This window comes from Myxocyprinus asiaticus, chromosome 31, assembly GCF_019703515.2.
Source record: "Myxocyprinus asiaticus isolate MX2 ecotype Aquarium Trade chromosome 31, UBuf_Myxa_2, whole genome shotgun sequence".
Classification (NCBI taxonomy): domain Eukaryota; kingdom Metazoa; phylum Chordata; class Actinopteri; order Cypriniformes; family Catostomidae; genus Myxocyprinus; species Myxocyprinus asiaticus.
Genome location: NC_059374.1, coordinates 38,291,862 through 38,317,320, shown reverse-complemented (window position 1 = coordinate 38,317,320; position 25,459 = coordinate 38,291,862). Strand labels below are relative to the sequence as shown.

The window sequence follows — 25,459 nt, the reverse complement described above, 5'->3', positions numbered from 1 at the left end:
ATTCCCAGTACTGTTCTTGGCCTCTTGTTTCTGAAATACAATTTCTTCAGAGAGTTCAGGCAGTGTCTCAAGACAAACTCATTTTTCCCTCTCTTGGAGGTATGGTACTCTGGTGGGGCAACTCTGTCTGCTTCTAATGAAGGAGTGTGAAGACTCCCCAGGCTTCTGTGTGGAATGATGCAAACAGCAGGTGCACAGCAAGCTGTGATGTGCCCACGATTACACCAGGTGCCCCGGGAACACACGCCACAACTCACGGTTAATTAAAACAACACGAAAAGCTGAGTAATCCCCAGATACAGGGAGTGCACCACACTGTGTCAAGTGTAGAATCACCGTCAGGGGACGCCAATCTTACTGCATTTACATAATATATTTTTTACATAATATTTGTGTTTAAATAATATGGCACTTTATGTGATACCCTCATTCTTTAAGCATACATCACAATGTCTCATCATAATTTATACATTTTGTGTGTGTTTTTGCTCTATGTACAGAATATTTGATTCAACTGGATTTTTATAAATTGTTTAGGGAATACGTTAGACGTTAGGGAATATTTTAATCCCTCATTCATCCTGAAAAATTGCCTCTATCTCCCTGATTCATTTTCATATATAATTACTGTATATTACATGATGAATATGGCATTTAAGAGACATCAAAAGGAGAGTGCGTTATTATTTTACTTGTTTTTATTTTGTTTACTTTGTGATGGCATATATAGTTAAATCTCACAAAAATAAAAAATGAATTATATTTTACGTAAAAAAGAAGTTTATTTTAGGAATGTGTTGTATTAATTTAGCATTTTTCTTTGTAATTCTGATTATTCTCAATAATGATTTCCATTACTGTAATACAGTATTTTTTTACAGTATGACAGTAAAACAAATTATTATTTTTTTATTTAATATGCATAAAGGCAATAAATTCTACAATTATGTATAAACATTTTATACTTAAATAATACTGGGGGCTTTTCACATTGCTGTAATGAGAAATTATTGTTCCGACAAATAGTCTTCATTTTCTTTAGCAAAAAGATTTAATTTTTATTTATTTTTTATTTTGGGGTGAAATATGACTGGAACGTGTTCTTGACTGGTTTCATGAGATTCACCCCCATAAAAAAGTGGACATAACATTTTTCAAAACGAGTAAGATTGCAATAATAACAAAAGCATTAAAGTTGTTTTGAATTAAATTTTTACATTTAATTTCCATTTAAGACACTAATATCCTTCATATGTATTGTAAAAACATCCATACCTATTTATCTATTTCACATATCTGACATCATCTAAATCTAATTAAATTATCTATCTTTCATAAGACATTGTAGTTTAGCTGCCATTTATGATGCAAATTACATATTAGGCCTGACTATGTTTTTTCAAGGCAAATCATTTTAATTCTTTATCAATAATTTAAAGTGCTTTGAATGTATCTAGAAAATTCATTCTGGAAATGTTCAGAGAAAGCCTCTACACTGCGACACTAGTCTGTAGTGTTTGTCTTCCATACAGCGGGAGAGCTAGCAGTCTCAAAAGCAGTTTCTCCTCCTGGGATGGGCTCCACAGGGCCTTGGGACTCTGTCTCCTCCCTCTCCTCTGAGACCATCCCTCCCGCTTTGATTTCCCTTTCCCTCCCCTCATCCTCCTCTGTAGGGTGCATACTGATTTGCAGACCGGTACTTTGACACCCCATGGCCTTATTTTTATCAAAGTCACGGAAGTTGTTCTTTGCTCCCATGATGTATTTGCCAAGGATGTTGGCCTGGTCCGGCTCACTCTTGCGTCTCCATTGCAGCTTCTGGTGGAAGTCTTTCATTTCAGTGTGCAGTCGACCCACAACTTTATTCAGCTCCGTAATTCTGTTCCCCACATCTGAGCATCACAACAACAACAATGGAATACTGTCTTAAATATTGGGTGAATATATGGCCCATTATTTGGTAAAAATGGTAGGTGAAACAGTAGGCACAATACCAAGATAACCTTTTCAAACAATAGTATGCGAGTAACATTAGTATGTTGCATGTAAGTGATGTCCAGTTACCATCTAAGCAATAAAAAATGGTTATTTTGCATTTTTAAATCCAATTTTTTTGTAACAATGTCTAGACTTTTGGAAATCCGATCAAATAATAAGTCAAGAAAGAGATTTTAATTTATATTTTTTTCTGGTTCATTCATACTGAAAATTGAAGGTCAACTCGAGCAAATTGCATTTTGGGATACAGTATTCTACACAGTGTGCTTTGTTGTATAGTGCACATTATAGCAAATGTAGTAGGTCACCTGGGTAGGTCAACCACTCGCTGACTTAAACATTTAACGTAATGAGGTCAACAATGTCACATTCTGCAGTTTGACATATTTATTTTTGCATAAAGCGTACTGTTTCATATACTATTTTTTTTTAAATAGTAGGTAATATACAGTATATACTGCACAGTATGCAGTATGCTTTTCTGAACAAAGTCACTGAACTTTTAAGTAAGCATATGGCAGACAGTTTTATTTAAAGTGAGTTATAGTACACTTATTATTCCTATTTTACAGCAGGGTAAGGAAAATGTATTGGCCCACTTTCAATTTATGAAATAATGATAATCAACAACCAATGATTATTAATATTATGTGTTTACAATTTCTAGAAATATATGCTGTGTGTCGATAACATGTTTATGTATTACTACAAAATGTTTATTTTATTTTCCTTAAATTCAAATTCGAATTACATTTTGAATCCTGTTTGCTAGCTCAATTAATTTCTTAATAAAATTCATTAATTTAATAGGACTGTCTGTAAAAGGCATTCTCAATTAAATCCTGAATGATGCACCATTTATTATAGGAATAATGGTGATAGTTCTAGTTTGAACCTACAATTGCTTGGTTACAAGCACAGTTCTTTAACCACTAAAGTAGCTCATCCAAGCTATATTAAACATGGCAAAAAATAATTTTGTTAATAAGTATTTCTGTCTTGTTTTCCAGTAAAACATCTAAACATCCTTAACCTTGTGCGACCCCGCGTCCACATGTGTGGAAGTTTTATTTTGGCTTCATTATACACTACGTAACGCATAATTTAAATTCATTTAAACTGTGCTGTCAGAAAAGGGTCATGTGACAAAACAACATGGTGCCGATCACAGCAGAGTTTGTCTTTGGGAGAAACGGCAACAAAACTACATCTGCTAAGGAACCTACTTAAGTTTTACAATTGAAACCAGTTTGAGTCAGAAGAGTATAGTCTCTAGGCTCATCTGATATGGCATTTTTTAAATTTGAGCGATTTATTGCAAAACGCCACGCTGCTAAACACAATACACACTAATGTGTGCTTTAGTTTATTTTTTCTTTAGAAATCCTATATTTACTGTGCATTATCACATTGAGAAACAATGGGTTCATCGAAAAGCTGAAAAATGTGGCTTTCAGAGGCTTTATATGGAGTTAGGATGAAAATAAGGTGCATTTCAAACTGTTCTGAGACCAGTGAAGACTGACAGCACACTGGAGGTCAAGTCATTCACTAAATAGGGATCAAGGGAGCAAGGGAGCATCCTTTAGCTCTCTATGCAGCTAAGTGCATTCACTCCTAAAATCTGACCAAAAGTTCAGTTTCAAGCTGCAGATGATGTTTGGACCACTCAACATGTTTGGCAGCCAGTAGGACAATGGTAATCAGTACATAGATTCAGAATTTATCATGTAGAATTTTATTTGAACATGGTTGGCAGTGATTGGATGATGTTGGCCATTACTTTGAATCAGAATTATTTATGCTAATTTCTCCTGTAATGTCTGTAACATCTCAAAAACATGAATAACCAACATTCCTGGAAACATAATAAACTATTTGATAAAAAAAATATATATATGAGTCGGTATTATTTAAAATTTTACAACATAATCCCGCTGTCTGCATATGTTGCCATCATTTTTTAGGAAAAAAATTTGCTCTAGAATGTTGTTTTTGTTTTGTTTATTAGATGCTACTAGTTACAAATCAAAAAGGGAAATGGAAAATGCTCACAGCAGTCACGCTCGGGTCTCAGGAGGTTAAAACAAGGAAAAAATTACTTGAGAAGCAGAATGGCATAAGATATTCAGTCTTGTTTTCAGAGTATTCTAACAAATTTTGGTAAGAAAAATACATTTCTAGTTTTTTTTTTTTTCTTATCTCATTGGCAAATATTTGTTTCTTGTTATGGGTATAAACGTTACAATTTTCTACTGGAAAACAATACAAAAATACTTAGAACGAATTCCACATAATCAGTGTTTTGAATCTCCAATTATTTGAAGCTATATATGTCATTCGTATTGACTTTGAGATGTTACCTACCTTTACGCTTGCTCTCTTCAAATTCTCTTCGTGCGGCCTCGATGTAGCGGTGCACTAGAGCTTTAGTGACCTGCAGGCTGTATGACACTCTGCCCTCACCTTGACCTCCGCTGCTATTCAGGGTGTTGCTAGACTAATAAAAGAATATGAAAAACACCTCATCGGCTTATCAATTTAACCAAGAAACATGGAGGATCCATAGATAGTCACCCAGCAGATACTCACCACAGAGGTGATAGGAGGATATTCTGGGGTTTTCTTGTTACAGCAACAGCAAAACTTTTGGCAGATGCCTCTACGCAAAACAAAGAGAACAAAAGGTCACATTTGGACTAAAATGATGTAAAGCCTGAGGTAAAAACACCATAAGAGTTCAATAACACTGGCTGGGAGACAAAGTTTCTGTTCCAAAACTGAGCGGCCTACGTAGGTAGCAATTTAAGGTGCTCCTGGTGCAAAGGCTATTCCAAAAGGTAAACAGCATGATTATGTTGCTTTCTTAGATACCTTATTTGGTCCCATTTTATATTAGGTGTCTTTAACTACTATGTACTTAAGCACTTGTTACAATGTATTTATAAAGTACATAAAGTACGTTGTTGCATTGTACTTACATTTAAAGTACCTGCATTTAATTACGTCTGTATTACACTGCCTACTTTACCCCTAATCCTAAACCTAACCCTACCCCAACCCATACTCTAAAACCTAACCCTAATCTAAACCCTAACCTTCCCCCTACCAGTACCTCAACCTCAGTAGCAATATGAATCTTGTAAGAATATTGCAGAATAACATGTAGTTACACAATAAATACATTGTATTGTATCTATTTTAAAGTTATTGCATAGTTGTTAAAGACACCTAATATATAGTGGGTCCAAAGATTGATCAAAATTCAATCAAATTCAAAATGGACCATTTTACCCAAAATGTGTGTGTTTTGTACATTTTTATGCTTATCACATGCAAATGCCAAACTCCATTGAAATCCATTTTCTGTTTAGTGATATTTGTATGACCAACACCTTATACAGTTGCTGCCTATGGAGAGTGTTCTAAATGGGTCACTTATGAAGTTTAATTTTAGTTAGGATGCTCCCTGCCTATGAACGGTATAGACAACTCACTAGGTTTTGGAACAGAGCCAATGTGCACTATGGAGTCACTATACAGGGTTTGATTAAATCATAAGCATCCCAGCATTTCCTACTTAGTAATCCTACCTAAAGATATAAAACACAGCCTTTGGTGATGGGATGATATTAAATGGAGCTGGCATAGTGAGACCCTCCCTGAAGTAACTGAGGTAGAGTTTTGAGCGTGCAAACTTCCACTCAACATCCGCATCATCCTGTGAGGAAGAGGCATAATGAACATACAGGTTAATGCAAATGGAAAATGATCTATAAACCTGCAGATGACCCTCAAGTTTTCTCAATTATTAGCATATTTGAAGGTAAAAGTCCTTCATAATCATTCTTCATATGACACTTCACACTGTTCTTCTCACCTCAATCTTTTGAAACGAATTAGAGATCATGGCGATGAGCATGTTTAACAGCACTATGACAATAAGCAGTGTAAATATCCCATAGAAGATCCTTCCCACAAACTCAGCTAAAACGTAATCAGGCATGTCCACATATTCCTGGTTTGCCATTCCAAACATAGTCCAGAAGAGGAAGTTAAATGTTTCATTCAATCTAAAATGGACACAAAAGACAAATAGTTTTAGGGTGTGTCTCCTGGGTCAAGTGACTTTCATTTTTTTACGTTTCTTTCTCACCTGCCGAGATGTGGAGAAACAATGTACGGGACATATATGTTGTTTATTCCACACAGAAACGCTGTTCCAATAATCATGAGGATGAACATGAACCTGTAGAGGAAAGACTTTAATGGTCATGTTTACTTAAAAAAGTATTGGAATCCAAAAGTCCAAAGCCAAAGACTAGACCTCATCATGTCATCAATCATTCTTCCCATGGAGATCTGCAGGGTTCCCAGGGATTCATGCGCTGGCAGAATGTAGGCGAGACGTGTGAAACTGAGCATACTCGTCACAGCAAAGAGAGTCTCTGCAATCAACTGAGGATCCTCCTGTTTCCAGTTCTCTCGCACTGTTCAGAGGTAACGTACAGACAGTGGATAAGTCCAGATGTCTGGCAAAAAAACAAGCTAAGCCCTGAATAGGCCTGTTCATTGTGTCTCTAAAAGCTACTATACATTTTTACCTTAGATACTTTATTTCTACCTTAATACCCCCAAAAGCTGTCAGATAAGGGCAACATCCAAATTGCGCAGTGCTGGACCAGGATTGAGAAGCACAGGCTTACAGCACATTTAACATGTGATACAGTAGTTCTTTGTTAATAATACTTCTACTAATACTAATAATTTTACAACAACTACTAATAATAAATTAGCAGAACCACCTGAGTTAGTGAAGTAGTCACACTGGTTTTGAGTGCTGGAGTCTTGACAGAGGAAATATCCCTTTAGCATGATGACAATACGCAGTGCAAAGGAAGCCAGATACATGCTAAGCACCATCATATCCAGAATATTCCACATATCCAGGAAGTAACTTTTCAAACCCTCAATCCAGACTTCCTTACACTCAAACCAGAAGAAACCTTTTGAAGCAACATGAAAAAAATTATTGAAACAATAATGTTCACAAACTTTTTTTTAGTGATTATTTTTGTCTTGTTTTCCAGTAAATAAATATGTAGACATCCTTAATACAAGATAACAAAATTAAAACAGAAGCAAAATTGTGTAAGATAATAGGACTTATTTTCAAAGAATATATCTTGAATGAAGTTTTTTTTTTTTTTTTTAGGCATTAACCTCACTAAATTTTGTTAGGTTAAAGCTTAATATCATATGCTAAATATCAAGAATGTATCTTGTTTTATGGATGTTTCAATAATTTTACTGTTATGTATTTTGATTCTCAATGATAAAAAGATAATTTAGTATATAATTATAATTCTCTATTATTTAAAAGATAATAAGATTTGTTTTTAGAGAATGTATAATGAATAAAGTTTATTTTTCATAATGTTTAAATCAAGAAAAAAAAAATGGCATAAAATAGGGTCTTTTTAGATACAGTATATTTTTTGAAAACAATTGAATTGAATTCAACAGTTGAAGTGACAATGTTTCATTAAAATAAATTTAAAACAAGTCAAATAGTTTTTGTTTTTTTTAGTTTTTTTTTTAAGGATTTTTAGATATTTTTGCTCAAAAACAAGACAGAAATACTGTTGAAGACAGTGTGTATTTATTGATTACATTACTCACTCCATATTAACCACGGGCAATTACGGTTAGAACTCAAAAACATAAATGACTTTTCTATGGATATTTATTTGGCAGGGAAAACCTACCCGCAACCCATATCATGTGGAGAGAGTTATGAAGAATGTTCTGTTTTCGGGAGGCGAAATCGGTGCGGTAGATCTCCATGAAGATCGACTCAGCCAAGAGGGCGATGAGGAACCACATGTATGAAGCCGAGTGTAACAGGAACTTAATGACGGGAACCTTCAACATTTTACCCAGCTGCCAAAACAATTTAGATATTATACATGTGCATATAAATTATTTAACACATCAAATGAATCAAACCTCATAAGCTTTATGCTGAATAAATCAGCTTACATTGATGCACCAGGCCTTGTGATTGATTTAAGCAACTCATGTTATAAGTCACTTAGCAATTGTCATGTTATTTAATGATGATGTGTGTAATTGTTTTGATGGTATGACCTCAAGATATCAAAATGGGAGTTTTGTGGCTTTTAGTACATGTCTATTAGCTTAAGAGCCATCTATGTGCTAGTGTATTCCAAAAAGTTGACAAAAGCTCTTCAAAATGTGTTTCTTAAACTTCCTGTTTCAATAGAAAATAGGTCAACACATTATTCCAACTTTATATGTAGACAACTATAAGTAAGCCATTTGTTGGTTGATTTCCCCAAAAAGTACCAGCCTGACACAGCAACATTGGCTCAACCAATGGCATGAGTTTTGAGGTGGTACTATCTGTTTGTCCTTCCAATGAGAGACTTTACTGATATAATTCACAGTCACTATGCCAACAACATTTGCTAATCCCTGAAGGAGATACAAGTTTTTGACAACAGGTGACTCAAACTAACTTTGGACTTTGGGGCGATCCAGTAAACGAGGCACAGGAATGGCATGGTGATAAAAATCCCCAAAGACACCAGCAGTTTCCAGGCAGTTCGGCTCCCCCGCCAACCCGAGATGCTACCGCACCAAATGGAGGAGAGCACTTGCTGGCAGATGGGATGAGTCACAAACTAGAAGAGGGAGAGCAAACAGTCAGTCCTCCTGGCCAACTGTCAATCAACCAGGAATCCCATATGGCAACAACACATGGGGTCAAACAAATGAGTGCCGTTGAACAATTACGTTTACGTGACCTGTGGTTCTCCACAAATCCATCTGTATGGGCAGTCTAAGACAGTGTGTTAGCTGAATTTCCGTGACCAGTTTCCTTAGACTTAGACTTAGGTTCATAACCCCAAATGAAATTTCTGTCAGTATTTACTCAGCCTCATATCATTTAAAACCCATATGCTGTTATTTTTCTGTTTTTGGGTTAACTATTTCTACAGTACAGACTCTAAGACCTAGATACATGTCTTTTATCACATTTCAGCTCTACCTGCTTTTGATTGTAGTTGACAGCCAGACGAAGACGAGCAAGGTTGGGAATGCCTTCCTCAAATGCCTGTTTATCCAGTTCTTCATCCTCACTGTCTCCCTCAGCACTGTTCAGAATGGTGGTGACCTCAATCTGGTTACGACACATTCCAAGAAGCTCGACAGCAAACTCTTGGCAAAGCTCTTCCAAAGCCAAGTACTCTGGCTAAACATCAGGAAGCAAAAAACATAATAATTATAGTGATAAAGTGTAGATATTTGGGCAATAGTTAGAGGGCAAATCCTTTTGAGACAGAAAGAAGCTTTTTTTAAGTAACAAATTCAGATTTTGCTTATTCAAAATAACCACTTCAGAAAAGGGTGCACCATTTCCTGTTATATTCAATCATATTTGGCATTTCATAACATCACAAGTTCTATAAACAAATGAATCTTCTTTTTGATTGGATCAGTCAATGTAAGCCCACTTTGAACATTCTTCATAACAAACCTGTTACCCCCAATTTTTACCTCAAATAATACTATCATTTCACTTATTGGACAGTTATGGACCTTTTCACATATCCGGGTTTGGAATGCGGAAGTAAACGATAGCAGGGTAAACTTGTTTAGCGGTGAATGGGAGACAGTTAATATAATGTTTGCTTACCCGTTTGCTCCTGTAGCAAATAAGCCCCATTGCACCCTACAGAAAATTAGCATACTGTGCAATGTATACATGTTTTATACTGCGTAGCAGAAATAGTATAGTATACATCACTAGAACTAACTGGGACTGTCTTTCGGCACTGTTCTTATGAAGATATCACTCCGCAGTATCATTCGTTAAGCATGATATCAATGGAGGTGGACTGGTGGAGGTACTGTCAGGTGATGCGGCCAATAGTCACTCAGCTTGCTTGGCTTTCTCACACACCAACGCCGCTGTGACCATGTACATTAATCAAACAGAAACGTGACAAACTCAGCAATGTATCTGTTTGTCTCGGTTTTATCTAAAATATCAGGAAGAACAAGAGGCGCCTCCTTAATAACAAACTAAGACGACATCTCAAGCAGCACCGGAGCTCGAGATAAAGGCGTGAAAAATATTTCTGAACAGAGGCGTCAAGTTGTTCTTCAACATTGAAAAAGGAAGTCAGGAGTTTTGTTTGGAGTTGATGTAACGGTGAATTTAAGCAGAAATACGTGAATACCGTCTATCAAAGTGGGATAAGTGAGCTAATTTCAAACAATCACTCAGTACTTTTGTGTGTCATGCAGTACATTTTTCATAGTTCAATCCTTAATTCAGCAGATAGAAAGACTCGTTAGTATGATGCAAGGGCGTAGATTTGGCTTGAACAGTGGTGGGGTTGCAGCGTGAAGCATTTGCATGTTTCCATTAATCATGGTTTAAATAATGGGGGGGGGGACTTGCTTAGATTAGGGGTAAATATATATATATATATATATATATATTTTTTTTTTTTTTCTTACGCAAGTCCTTGAGTTTGAATCTTATGCTCACCTTGAATTCTGGTTCTTTCTTGGAAAGTTTGCGCAGCTCTCGACTGAGGTGGAACGCACTGAGCATGGCGTCCTCTGAGGTGACTGACAGGTAGGCGCGACTTGCGACGCCTTTGTAAGTGTTTATGCGGGACAGCGAGAACTTGAGCAAGTCGTACTGACGGGCATTACGACACTCCAAGCACGTACACGATATAGAATGAGGCAGAGAAATATCGTGGCCTTTTTGTGTCAGCATTGTTACTATCTCATACAGGTCTTTCTGGCAGGCCAAAGTTAGTGGCGTCACTCCAGGTGCGAACTGAGAATCGTCAATTGAGTGGTCGAAGATGGCCATGCCGAAGGAACGCACGTCCATTTTGTTGCCTTTCTCCTGATCCAGGCGATCCAGTAGATGTTTGACGACTCTAGGCTGATTGGTGTCGACAGCCACTAGTAGGGCTTCGTGGATCTGACGGAAGTCAAATTTAACACCCAGTAAAAGGGAAGTCATTATTTCTTCGCTGCCCAGTCGGATGGAGAGATTCAACGCTTCCCTCCATAATCGATCCTCAGACTCTTCCAGTTGACGAATGATCCCATCACCCAGTGAAAGAAGACTGTCCACCATTGCAGTGTTTCCCTCTTGGATTGCAGGAATCAGCTCTGGTGGAAAGTGAAGCTTCTTGTTCACAATTTCCCGCCAATTATCTGACTGCTCATGAGACAGGACACAAAAAACAGGCAAAACACCAATCAAACTTTCACTTAAGGTGAAATAACCCCAAGAACCCAACTAAAACTCAATCTATTCAAATACCTGATGTATCGATTTTAATACTGTAATTTTAATGACACCGTTGACTTTCCTCCCCAGTATTTTTTAGTATTTAATTCAAATCAATTAGGTTCGATAGCACTTTCAATACATACTGCATTGTTCCAAAGCAGCTTTACAGAAAAAAGGAAAAAGGCGACAGCGGCAAGTAAAAACTCCCAAACATCTTGGTAAATGGGGAAGAAACCTTAGGGAGAACCAAGACTTCTACTTTTTGGGCTGACACCAGAGGTTGCGTTAACCACAATTTTATCTATGAGTGAAATGTTCTTCTACCTTAAAAGTTCTGTATTTGAGGTATAAAACAATACCGAAACAATATCAGGGTGATTCTTCAATAATTAATTACATTTATAATCTTCAAACTTTCATTCTGCAGCCCTGGCAGAAATGTAAATTCTAATTTCCATTTCCATGATAATGAAATAGAAATGGTTTTCGAAACATTTAGTTGTTCTCTTAAAAATAAAGTTATTTTAAAAAGCAATTGTAATCTATCATTTAGAGCTAAAATAATTGTTTTTTCCTTATAAATCATCCCAGGGAAGTGAAAAAGTTCCCCTAATTGAAAAATCAGCCATAAGCACAGTTAAAAAACTAAATTTGAAAAAAGTGACACTTCTTTTGTCCCATCCCTAGATTTAGTTGAAACTCACCGTAAGGTTTTCCATTTTCTTTAGTAGATCACCTAAAATCAATAAACTTCCCTTGAGAAAGATGTACAGCAACTCTCACATTTCCGATTGCAAAATTAATCCAGTAACTGAAAGAAACAATATGGTTGTTCCCTCCTATACCTGTTTAGTGATTTTGTGCCTGTGTGCCAGCCTTGTTTTTGTATCTTCTGATGTATCATCTTGTTCTGGGAATTAGCCTGTACCACCCACTCAGCCCCAATAACAGAAACATTCCCTAAGGAGAACACTCATTAGTGCACAGTGCAGTTACATTTAATTTGGATAATTACTATTCAAATTGTACTCTTGTACTTTGTGTTAGTGTTTTACTGAATGAGAATGCTGTTAATTCCAACAACTGCTAACAATTAGACAGCACATTAGCATATTTTTTCCAAATAACATTAATATGCCATTAATATTTTTAAGAACTACAGTTTGTTGTTTTGCCATTAACTGGGGGCTGTTACTGACCACTAGGTGGAGATGAAATTATGTGCAGAGTTTTTTCCTTAATGGCAGGTTCCAATTGTGACAGCTTACCCCATATAGTATTGTAGTTCAATGAACTCTATCTTTGTTTTTTGTTTTTTGCTGGTTACAACGGTGAAAATTTTCAGTAGCTTTTTTTGTAGCCTAGACTTTAAGGTATGTGCCTGTATATAAATTACCTTTAAAAATAAACCTAACCAGAGAAATAGAGTAAAAAGTGTGACAACTAGCCCCAGTCTCTCCTATAGTACAAGACAGCATATTGGTAGGCCTATATTTTCTAGTGCAATTGTTGGCACGATTACTCTGAATAAAGCTGCAACGTATCTGGACTTGATTAGTATGGAAAGGGTTTCTTTGAAACCACACAAACAAGAGCATTAGTCATTAAAGAGCCAGACCTCTGTGTCGCCTCCATCTCAGTCGTCACGTTAACCAATTGATTATGACCCTTTGCCACTTCTTTACCAGCCTAATTTCGAGAAGTACGCCTTACATCCTTTAGAATGTGGCCCTGTCAAACCTCTTCTGGAATCATGCATTGTGGCTGCAGCTGACAGCGTCGCCTGCTCCGCCTTTGCAATTCTAATGAGTGGTCATTTATCAACTGTTGACGGTGGGACAATCCACTCGATGTTTAAATCTGCTGATAATATCAAAAACATGCACTTGCAGTAATCACTTAGCAAATTACTACTTAACTGTCTATCACATTAGTTTGGATGCTATGAGGTAACAAGATTTGTAGGCCTACTCTGCACGGTTATTGAGATATTGTGTTTTCATACAGTACGTTTTTAAAGGGATAGTTTACTGAAAAATGAACATTTTGTCATTATTTTCTCACCCAAACCAATATCACTTTCTTTCGGAACACAAAATGAGATATTCTAAAGAATGTCACGTTCACGGTTTTCCATACAATTGCATTTGATAGTGACTCTCTTTAGGTCGTTAAGCCAATGTTTTTGTGTCGCTCTGGTCAGAATGCTCAAATAAACAGAGCAATGTTCTGAAAGCACCGCAGAGCCACAATAGCTATATTTCCATCCAAGTTGTGAATGTAATTTATGCGGAAAACCATAATATCGGAAAAACAATGTGAGAACAAAGCCACATTTTCATCCCATGCATTCAAAAGAACAAAATAGTCACTTCTGGAGAAATTGTAGCCACTGTGAGTTTTATTTCTTAATGAAATACTTACAGTTTGGAGCACGCAGAGAAAACATTCTAGAAGAACTTGTCTAATGTCTGGGAGCGACAGTGCGTCACACAGTTCTTGGAGCGCAATGCGTTCCTCTTATGTCTTTGCCGTGCAGATCTATTAGATATTTTTCAAAAGTGACAATAAGCCTGATCTTTGGCACAGTTCGAGTTTGTATTCGACTTATTTGCTCTGCAAACTCTTTGCATGCTTTGGATTTTCAGTACACTGTTATTTCAGGATGACCATAGCAACATTTCAGATGCGATGATTGGTCTGCTGGTTAATCCAGTTATGAATGAGCTATTCAGTCACATTACTTTTTTTGATGCACATCTTGTATTCCTAACAAATTCAATAAGAGTTTATTCGGTAAATGTGTTTCCATCATCGTTTATGCTCATTTCTTCTTATCAAATAAAAAAATTAATCCACCTCAAGCAAGCGTATACATTTTTTATTGTATTTTGGAGATTTTATTTGCATCTTGGTGTTTCCATCCAGCGTTTTTTATGCAATATCCCAAAATGTACATGGAAAAATATGTGGATGGAAATACAGCTTATGTTTACACTTTTTGGGAGATCAACCTACAAATGTCTTACTTATAGTTGTCTCTATATATTAAGATGGAATAGAAGTATTTTAACATCAGAATATACCTTTAAATGGAAAAACACATTTAAACAGGCATTTTGTTTTGCATCCTTCCTGTTGTTAACAATTCGCTGTACAGGTATTCCAGTCATTTGAGCAATGGTTTAATTTAACTGGTGCTGTCATTAATTGATGTGCATTTACTTGCATCGTTCTACCATCAGTGCTGTTTGGATGGTAATGATGAGAAATGCTGTAGCTTTCACACACAGTATGCACATACAATTTGAGAAATGTACAAATTGTGACTTTCAGCTCTTGGGTTTGCTGTAGAAATTGATTTAGGAGTCTTGTTGCACTTGTTAAATTGATGGTAGTTACTCAAGGAAGGTAAAGTGGAAAAGCCATAGACCAGAGAATGCATTGAACTCTGTTGAGCCAAGCGTCTGCAACAGTGATACCCCGTGTTGGTAATGCATTGTAAAGTGGCACTCAGAGTTTAAACTATTTCAACTTTGCCCTTGTTTTCTGCTCAGCATGGTGTACTGTATTCTAATTTTAAATCTCAAATTGTAATGAATTGAAAGAGAGCCAGTTCTTATGTTCTAAATTTTGTCCAACCGTGCAAATTACAGTGGTATTTTTATCTGATATCATCACTGTACCATGGTACCACCACAGTACTTTTTGAAAAGGTGTATGAGAGAGAATAGCTCATCTTACCGGGTTCCTTATTTCACTTGAGGAATAGTTATTTTTATAGGATGGCTCTTCTTTGTTCCAAACTCATAAGACCTTTCTTTCATGGAACTCAAAAAGAGTTATTTATAGCGGAATCTCCAAGCTGATCTTTGCCATACAATGAACGTGAATGGTGACCACAGCTGTCAAACTAGATTTTTCAGTCTGTTCCTAACACAAAGATATCATATTGCTTCAAAAGTCTTGGAATATAGTGCACAAGTCATATGGACTACTTCTATGATAATTTGTTTTTCACAGACTGATATCATTGTGAAATTGGAAACAATAGGTTGACTTTTCTTTAGCTAAAATCAGTCTGCGCTTACCGAAATTTGACACACTTCCCCAAGTGGCCAAAGCGGTAAGTGTTGTTGGGCATATGGGTACACGTGAGCTCCATTTTCTGAGTGTAATGTCCATGGAGGGACACCAAAAATGAGTTGTTTTCAACTGTACAGGCTGTAATACAGTGAAGAGGAATGCATATTTATAAACTGGACCCCCTAACCCAAACCTAAGCCTAACCATCAGTGGAGTTTTTTTTTTTTTTTCTCCCCTTTTCTCCCCAATTTGGAATGCCCAATTCCCAGTGCGCTCTAAGTCCTCTTGGTGGCGTAGTGACTCGCCACAATCCAGGTGGCAGAGGATGAATCTCAGTTGCCTCCGCGTCTGAGACCATCAATCCGCGCATCTTATCATGTGGCTTGTCGAGCACGTTACCGTGGAGACCTAGCACGTGTGGAGGCTTCACGCTATTCTCCACGGCATCCATGCACAACTCACCACGTGCCCCACCGAGAGCGAGAACCACATTATAGCAACCACGAGGAGGTTACCCCATGTGACACTACCCACCCTAGCAACCGGGCCAATTGGTTGCTTAGGATGCCTGACTGGAGTCACTCAGCACACCCTGGATACGAACTTGCAACTCCAACCATCAGTGGAGTTAAAATTTTAGAGGGAATTATGCAACCTCCCAATCCCACTCGTCACTGATTATCCAAATGCGATTACTTCCTGGTTTTAAAGCGGGATCAGAATCCGGGCCAGGGGAAGGTAAACATGCTGGAGCCAATGCAAAAATGTCAGATAGGAGATGCCGCTTGGCATAATGTTGCCAATCCTAGGGTACTGGAACTTTCGGAAACAACATGCCGACTTCCCGTGCGATCATGTTGCTTGACAACCCCTGGTCCCCATCCACTTTCATCGTATGGTTGAGAGAAGCTTGGAAAGTCCACATGCTAAACTTCTCCTTTGGTGTTCCTTGGAAGAAAGAAAGTCTACAGGTTGGGAACAACATGAGGGTGAGCAAACAATGATAGAATTGTAATTTTTATGTGAACTATCCTTTTAAATCCATTAAATGCAAGTTAATTTGAGAGCGAGACAGGGTGGCACAACTCCGAAACAATGACTGCGAAGGAAACTGTGCAGATGCAGGGGAGTCTAATCAAATTGCTTTCATTAAGTCTGTTGAAATGACAGAAGCTTTTACTTCACTTCTATTGGATTACCAGGAATGCAGCTCTCTTATGACAATCTACATTATCGAAACAATCTCTCTCCTCCTCTTTTACTCTTGTCTTTTTCCTCATGCTCTCCTCTCTCTCTCTCTCTCTCTCTCTCCTCTCTCTCGCTCTCTCTCGCTCTCTCTGTCTCCCTTGCTGACTTTCTTGCATTCTCTCTCTCTCTGTCTCTCACTTGCTTTGCAGATGGGATGAGCTCGGGAAGACGGCAGAGTGCTTTGACAGTCGTGTGTGAGAGTGAGCTGGAATTCCCACCATTCGCAGATAATTTGGAAAGAAGCGTTCCTCAAGTGCAGGAAATACATTGAAAAATACATTGTCAAGCTTTGGTTTGAAGGTGCCTACCAATAAAGGTAAGCTAGACAAGTGAAAATTATCTGTGTCTGGATACATGCATGTTAATGTGGATTCACAGGGCTCCAGACTACAAAAATGACTTAGGAGCCATCGGCTCCTAAACTGAAACATTAAGGAGCCAAATGGCTGTTTTTAGTAGCCAAATAACAGATTTCCTCAATTTAGATTGCTGTTCAGAAACAAAATAGAAAGCCAAAGAAAAGGAAGTCAGCTGATAACCCATTCATCGAAGGTTTAATAACAGTATGTATAGTTGAGAAGATATGTTTGCATTCCCTTTTGTCTCATAAATGTTCACACCCCTTTCATAATTTATACAAATATAAGAGATAAAATCTTTTTTATTTATTTAGTACTGCTCTTCAGAATCTACATTACAGACATGTACATAAAGTATAGAATGCATATAGTAGTGTGTTGTCTTTTTGAGCATCAGTGAATGTTTGCATCATGTGTACAAGTCCCTCAATTGTCCTGAGTGTCAAAAACTTGATTATATATATATATATATATATATATATATATATATATATATATATATAATTTTAATTGTTTTAAAATATTGCCTTAGTCTTTCTTTACTGTTACCGGATGGTCCAGACACAGAGACTACAAGAGAGCAAATTGAATGAAATCCCAGATGCAGTTTATTGTGCTACTCCAATCCCAATCAATAATTACCAGAAGAAAAAAAGTGGTACACAATACGGGACTTTTAATTATAAAGAAGCCCGAAATACACATGGGACTCTTATTTTGAAATGTCTGTGCTCCCAGTTGTGAACTCACTGATGGCTGATTCGCTGAGAAAGTGAATCTGACTCAAACTGCTATCCTGAGCTCCTGAGTTCAAACCCTGGCTGTGTCTCGTTTGGAAGGCTGCATGCTAGGTAGGATGCGTCCTTTGAAGGCTGCAGTATACCGAGTGTCCTCCTTTAAACAAGCCTCGTTTAAACGAGACGGCCTTCATAGGACAAACGGAAACGGAACGTAACATGGTTGCTATGACAGCACGCCACTCTTTAACAAGCGCGAGCGCTTTGAGTGAGAAGGGAACAAAGTCCCTTTAGAAGGGAATGTATGAGGTACATTTTAGGAGTGTTACAATGATGTAAAGAGAAAAGAAAGTAGATTTTACAGGGGTACTTTTAGTCTAATACTTTATTTTTTATTATATATAAATATAATTATACATAATATATACTCTGCACCCATCTACTGAGGTACTTCAATTTGAGAATTAACATTACTTGCGTTTGAACATCATATTTACATGCAAATTGGCGTAGTTGTTTTTAGACATTTCCGTTGAAGCAAAGAATTGTGGGTTGTAAGTGCCCACGAAGGATACACCTCATGCATCCTCCAAATTCCCGTGAAAGATGTCGCATTCGAAGGCTGCATTCAAAGTGTCCTACTCACTTTTCTGAAACGAGATGTATGCAGCTGACAAATGCGACCTCTGGAGGACGCAGCCTTCCAAACGAGACACAGCCCCTCAGTTCTTTTTGGGTGATTCATGAGAAAGATCCAGTTCAAAAGAGTCATTTATTCACGACTCTCTCACGCTGGGTTTGTTGTTGCATTATGTGCGGTGCAGCGAGCTTGTCAGAAACAGAACGGGTGAAAAGCGGTGGGAGACATACTGGTTGTGCGCGTTCTAAAAATATATTCAATAACTCACAAGATGATATCTGACGAAACCGCATATGAATGCACACGACCTGACTTTTGCCAGTGGCGACTAGATTTTAAATTATTGTCACAATCAATTATTTTTGGTAGCATTTGCGACAATTTTAGTCGCAGTCTGGAGCCCTGATTCAGGGGTGTCACATTTACAGTCTTGCCTGACTATTGAGTGTACCTTTGAGAGGATATTATGTGGAATTCAATTCAAACTGTAGAAGAGAAAAGAAGAAAGCCTTTATTATTGTCACACATTATACATTTTTAATATATACAGTGAAATTTCTTTGTTTTCACATATCCCAGCTAAGCTGGGGTCAGGGTGCAGGGTCAGCCATGATACGGCACCCCTGGAGCAGATATGGTCAAGGGCCTTGCTCAAGGGCCCAACAGTGGCATCTTGGCTGTGTTGGGGCTTGAACCCCCTACCTTCTGGTCAGTAACCCAGAACCCAGATCTTTCAGGAGTTTCCTGTCAAATCATCAGTTATTAGCTTTGGTAGCATGTCAACTTTAAGCTCATCATGAGTTAAAAAATGACCATATGCATGTTCTTGGACTTATTATGCATGACTCTAAATTAAAATTAACTAAATCTTTTATCAAAATGTAATCTCCTGCTCCATTTCTGAAACGACTTTTAGTTTCAGTTGACATTACGAATCCCTCTTACTTTTCAACCACTTCCCTCCAGTCACCTACATTTTACATTACATTTATGCATTTGGCAGATGCTTTTATCCAAAGAGATTTACAGTGCCCTTATTACAGGGACAATCCCCCTGGAGCAACTTGGAGTTAAGTGCCTTGCTCAAGGACACAATGGTGGTGGTTGCGGGGATTGAACCAACAACTTTTGCTTACCAGTTCAGTGCTTTAGTCCACTACGCCACCACCACTCCATAAATACAAAGTGGTTATGTAACACCCAATTTTTCATTGTGACTTTATTTGCATGACAGTTAAGCACATTTTCCCCCCTAAATTCACATTACTGTAATACATCTAAGCATTTCACTTTAAGTTTATTTGTAATTCCCTTTTTTATCAGTTCTTGTTCTCATTAGATTCTCATTATTGTAATCCAGTAATTTGACTGTATTACTGTAAAAGCGAAAACTGTGATGCACTGATTTTTATTTAAATCCGCAAATACTACCGTAACATATAAATACTTCACCATTTAATATTATATCATTATTTTTCATGTTTAACATTTCTAGCAGTGCCTAATACAATTACACCCATCACATTTTTTATTTTGTAATATTTAAAAATAATAAAAAATGCTCACACTATGTGAGGCTCACCCCAGAGGAGAATGTAATTGGTTTGTGTCAACATCACCATCTAAGCTCTCCTCTCAGCTGAGTGAGGCGTCTAACTGTGCTGTGATTTGGCAGAGGCCTGCCATGCACTGGAGAGTTCGCTGAATTGTTTGCCGAAATCCACGGTGGCACACTTGCCCTCCAAGACCTCGACTGGTTTGTTTTTTTCATTCTTGGCACTCTGAAACTCCCACATAATTACATTCTGACAGCCCGATGGACAGTGCGTCTGTAGAATCCACACCTCCACAGCGTGAACTAATCCACCACCATTCAGAACCATGGACAGCTCCTGGCTGACACCTACTTAAATGTATCCTGACATGACAAGACAAAAGCAGTGCAATTTTGGATGCCTGTCACACCGTGTTCTAACCAGATGCATTATAATAAGATTCCAGCGGCAAACAGTTTGTCTGTCCACAATGAACGTGAAGTTGCTGTGAGACGTGGCCCAATCACAACCAGTCAGAACATATTTCATATTTAATGTACTGTTATGAAGACCAGGATTTTGGACCAATGATAATTCACAAGTGGGCAGGGCTACCTAACACAACAATGCGGAAATAGAAACCAAGCGATCGACAAAATGTGCTGTTGTTTGTTGACGTGGTGGCTGGTTAGGACAAAAACTAGAATTAACATGGACGAGATACCTTATATTACTTGTCGTTCTATCGCGCTGGTTCTGATTAGGATAAAGTGTTATTGTCCTAACTGCTACTACTACTAACAGCTAGCTTCTACTATTATAGTAATATGAATATAATGAGAATCACCATTGAGAAAAATGTATATATATATATATATATATATATATATATATATATATATAACTAATTTTGGGGGAAATGTGCTTAATTATCATTAAAATGTAAAAACATCTTAATGCTCCCCAAACTTTTTGCTTTATTTGCCTTATGCAAAAAAAAATAATTTTCTTCCTTTTTTGGTGTGAAAGTTTGGCTGGTGATGTTTTGGTGAGATTCACACTTATTGACAGGCGCAGATGGAATCTGCAGACTTTTTCCACATTTTAGAGAACAATGTGCAGAATGGATTTAAACATAGTAAAATGCATTAAATGGAGCTGAGTGTACTTTACTCATTTTGGTAGCTGAAAGCATCATGATATTAGTCAAATATTTAGAATCAAACACGCAAGTGGTGTGGAATGCGTAGAAATGTAATGAATAAGAGATATTGCAATTCTGCGTTCTGAGGTTTTCTGCAGAGTTCTGCATGCATAGATTGCGCCTATAGGTTATATGTTTACATGCACAACAACATGTAAGGTCATGTAAATGGGGTAAGGTCATAAATGGTTTAAGCACCAATAGGCACTCATAGATTTTTGATAGAGATTATTAACATGATTTCTCGTTGCATGTAAACACCTTTACCAAAGTTCTTACCGGCTTATCCAATGTGTACAAGTGTTGTGCACTTGACTGTTTACATTTTTACTTCAAAAGCAGAGAAAACCCAATGATTTTAAATCTCATTTAAATGTATTCTTGCGTTGTCAGATTTTTTGAATACGCTGATTTTGGTAGATATCAGATATCAGCATATTGGTGTGCATGTAAATGTAATCATTAACTTTAAAATGTTTTTAAGGTTTCACCGTATACGATTATCAGTCTCATCATCATCATATATATATATATATATATATATATATATATATATATATATATATATATATATATATATAATGTACACAGTTGAAGTCATAACACCAGCCTTAGATACAGTCTAAAAGACTTTAGATAGCAGACAGCTAAGATTCAATCACTCTGTCAGCCTTCATTTATATATATATATATATATATATATATATATATATATATATATATATATATATATATATATACGTATGTATATTAAATATACAAATGAAGGTTGACAGAGTGATTGAAACTAGGCTGTCTTTTATACTGCATCTAAGGCTGGTGTTATGCAGAATAGGCATAATCTCAAACAGGTTGTCATGTTTGAGAGCAGCAGCGCATGTTGATCTAGCAGACAGAAGGAGGGAGGGGGGTTGGGTGACAGGAATTAAGGCGCCTCGCTGTAGTCGTCCAGCTCTACACCAATCTGTTTCTCTTGGGCCTGTGTCCAGCAATGCCATGGCCTCTGAGCAAGAGTCACTGACCACCACGATCTACGTTGAACTGTGGCTGAACATGGAAGGTGATATAGATCATGGGAATTAGGCTTCTTTGTGGCACCTGTGGTATCAATGAAGGAGTAGGTTTGAAACTAAAAGGTTTAAGCTGTATTGACTGTACTGGTTGAGTTGCAAGGGTTTTCTCTGATGGGTTGCACAATTGAGGATTTGAACAGAATTGCGTGCGCTAGACTACCCGGTTCATCTAGATATATGCCAGTTATAAAGCTGTTCTCCATCATTTGATCATTATTTGGTGAATTACTTCTGCCACGATCAGTAGAAAATGTACTCAAACATGTCTTAAATTAAATTCACACCTGCTTTCCACGTGTGGTAATAGCGCAATGTTTATTGCAAATAGCACAGGGTTTTTGTGGATAAAATGCAGTCAATGATGGGCCTAGTTGACATAGAAAGGAGTGTTTGGGTGTCAAGGAACAACAATAACTTAATTTAAATACTCAAGACGCAATGCTATTTTAGCACTGATTGCGCCTGCTTAAACTAGATTGCGTGTGGTTAGTTAATAAGATGCAGGCTTTTGCGCCGAAATACCATGCAGAAAAGTTGTACAACTGTTAATTCACCCCATTGTGTTTCTCAAAAGTACAGTATCAACCTGCCAGATGTACCATTCCTCCATTGTGTAAACTTCAGCTACAACTGTCCAAGAGTCACTTTTCTTTTTACATTCTCAGCAATGCTGGGTGATTGAGATGTCTATGCAAATGCCTGTGCATTTATTTCTTGCTAAGGAGCTATTGATTGAGAATTCAATGGTTGCATTGTAAAATGGAAGCTTATTGATTTTATTTACCCCTTGCTCCATGTCATGCCTGTTGAGAGGTGTGAGTGTGTGTGATGGCAAAGTGAACCAAGTCAGGCATTATACATCACTGGTCACAGGTCTGACTGGCTCAGACTGGGTATCTGTGAAAGAGAGAATATATGATCACTCCAGAGACCGACAGACAGATTGGACTATGAGAGGATGGACTAGCTCCCACTATAACTAATAGTTCCCACAGCATAACTAATGCATGTAAAGAAAATCAATGAAAGGAAAGAACAACATTTTTAGGGGTTTTTTCTGAACTTTTGCAACAAAGACACCAGACCGTGGAGAAGTCTAATCTGGTCCACTGGATGATTTACTGGAAACAAATTGTGGTGTCAAAGCTGGTGCCAAAGCTACAATCCGCAGTGATAAATTGCACTTTTTTGAATTCAGATTACTCATGAAGAGTATCAAGTTGAAACCTAAAATTGAGTGAAAATGACAGAAACGATTGTGAGAAATTAAATGGATGTATAAAAAGATGTTTTCATAAAATAATGCAGATTTTTAAAGTGCACACTTTATTTAAAGCAGTGTGGCTATACTTTTGAAGCAGTATGTAATTTAAGAAGTGCCATTATAAGTGCCTTACTGTAACCGTGATTTTTGCAATTTTTAAATAAACAAGTTAATATTATTTTTGTAGAAATCAACATTATGCCACAAATGCTGTCAGTTGAGCTTAACTTATATTGAACCCAGAACATTCCTTTAAACTTTTATATTTGGTCCTCCCCAATCTTGAATATTACATCCTTGGTGTTGATCATTCAATATGCATGGGTGCACCACTGTTTAACAAATAAAAAAATTCAGCCCTTACAAGGTGATGTTGTTTCCAAACTAGCCCTCAACCTAAAATTAGCTTGATGCTTCTGTTTTAGAATAAATCAAATGGAACGTTGCTATGTTGTAGCAGGTATGCATGCTATTCTATGTCTTTTATTCACAATAACGGCAAAGTAATAATTTGGCATGGACTGCCTTAACTGACAACGAGGAATGTCTTATACATTATGTACAGGAACCTCCATATCATATTGCACTGCGCAATAATTCTCTGCTGCAGGTTCTGGCAGTTCTTCACTTAAACCGCACTGAATGTCAGCTAGGCATTTTTATTAGTTTGTATCATAGGGACATAATACTTCATTAAGTGTAATGGTAACTCCATAAATTTTAGGCCTGAATGTGCCTCTACAAACATATCATTAAAATTTGATGAATTGTTGGTTCATAAAAGCTTTGTGTTTAATGAATGGGACATTCCAGACCATGAGTTATATTTCATAGCAGTCGTCTTACTCTCAGTGAATTAAAAAAGAAAGCTTGGCTACGTCTTGCAAGGCAGGAATGTCGCCACCGATAAATAGTACATTGTTTTCTTAATTAGTCTTTGTATTTTGAAATAATCACATATTGGATGTGTCTTATTGAATAATGTTTTGAAGTATCAGACCATGTCAAGATGATAATGGTATGATGCCTGGGTGTTTTCGATGAGGAAATATTGAGAACAATTGAGTATTCATCTTGTAATGTATCTCTGTAGCATTTATACACATAGGGTTTATCTATCTATCTATCTATCTATCTATCTATCTATCTATCTATCTATCTATCTATCTATCTATCTATCTGTCTGTCTGTCTGTCTGTCTGTCTGTTTGTCTGTCTGTCTATCTATCATCTGTCTGTCTGTCTGTCTGTTGAGCTAGCTATGTAGCTGTCTGTTTGTGCTAAGACAAAAATGCTAATTTTAGAAGCAGTTAAATTAGTAGTTTATTCATGAAAACAGTTTTTGAGAAATATTCACATTCCTTGATGATATAAGTGATCCAAATGCTAATATCAGTGTCAAGGCAATTATGCTTCATTAAATATGCCCAACTTACAAATATGTGGTGGCACTTTATTTTACAGTACTGTTCTACATTTACATACTATATAATTACAACAACAACAGTAATTACTTGGTACTAACCCTAACCTTAACCCATATTAAGTACATGTAGTTACCTTATCCTACTCAGTACTTTCTTAGGTAAGTACACTGTAAGTATACTGAAAGTACACATACTGTAAAGTGCAACCAAATATATATCTGAACCACACACGAAAATAGATCATTTATTTAGCTTATTCTTTTCTGTCTGGCAGTAACCAGTGGTGTCATGGCAGACAACACGAACCGAGCCATCCTAGCTGGGCCTTCACTCATCCTCATTATCTTCCTCATGTGGATCCTGTGCATAGACTCAGTGGACACTCAAGGGCAAGGTAAGAGCAAGTGTTTTGAATTTATAAGGTGTTTGTTCCTCAAAAATGATTCAATGGCATTACTGGTGCTCTGTTTAAGGTTGTTTTGACATTGTTTGTAGGGTTTAGGCTGTGCCAGGGGTGGCCTTTCGGGCTCTGGAAGT

At 37.2% G+C, this 25,459-nt stretch overlaps 2 protein-coding genes across 5 annotated transcripts in view; one reads left to right on the top strand and one right to left on the bottom strand.

Moving 5' to 3' along the window:
• Positions 1-1,154: 1,154 nt before the first annotated feature.
• LOC127422662 (short transient receptor potential channel 2-like) lies at positions 1,155-12,069 on the bottom strand. The gene is made up of 13 exons (XM_051666434.1): positions 12,055-12,069; positions 10,583-11,275; positions 9,074-9,277; positions 8,541-8,705; positions 7,767-7,941; positions 6,804-7,004; positions 6,326-6,488; positions 6,155-6,247; positions 5,879-6,071; positions 5,592-5,719; positions 4,591-4,660; positions 4,366-4,498; positions 1,155-1,892 (listed from the first exon to the last, which is right to left on the bottom strand). Exons 1-13 carry the CDS (start codon positions 12,067-12,069, stop codon positions 1,504-1,506), a joined length of 2,622 nt encoding a protein of 873 aa, XP_051522394.1. The 3' UTR covers positions 1,155-1,503.
• Positions 12,070-16,821: 4,752 nt separating this feature from the next.
• LOC127422660 (roundabout homolog 2-like) overlaps positions 16,822-25,459 on the top strand; it is a 658,906-nt gene continuing 650,268 nt past the window's right edge. For all 4 annotated transcript variants that reach the window (XM_051666431.1, XM_051666430.1, XM_051666429.1 and 1 more), the window contains exons 1-2: positions 16,822-17,000; positions 25,197-25,316. In XM_051666431.1, coding sequence (XP_051522391.1) covers positions 25,211-25,316 — 106 coding nt within the window. In that variant the 5' untranslated portion in view covers positions 16,822-17,000; positions 25,197-25,210. The remainder of the gene's footprint in view (positions 17,001-25,196; positions 25,317-25,459) is intronic.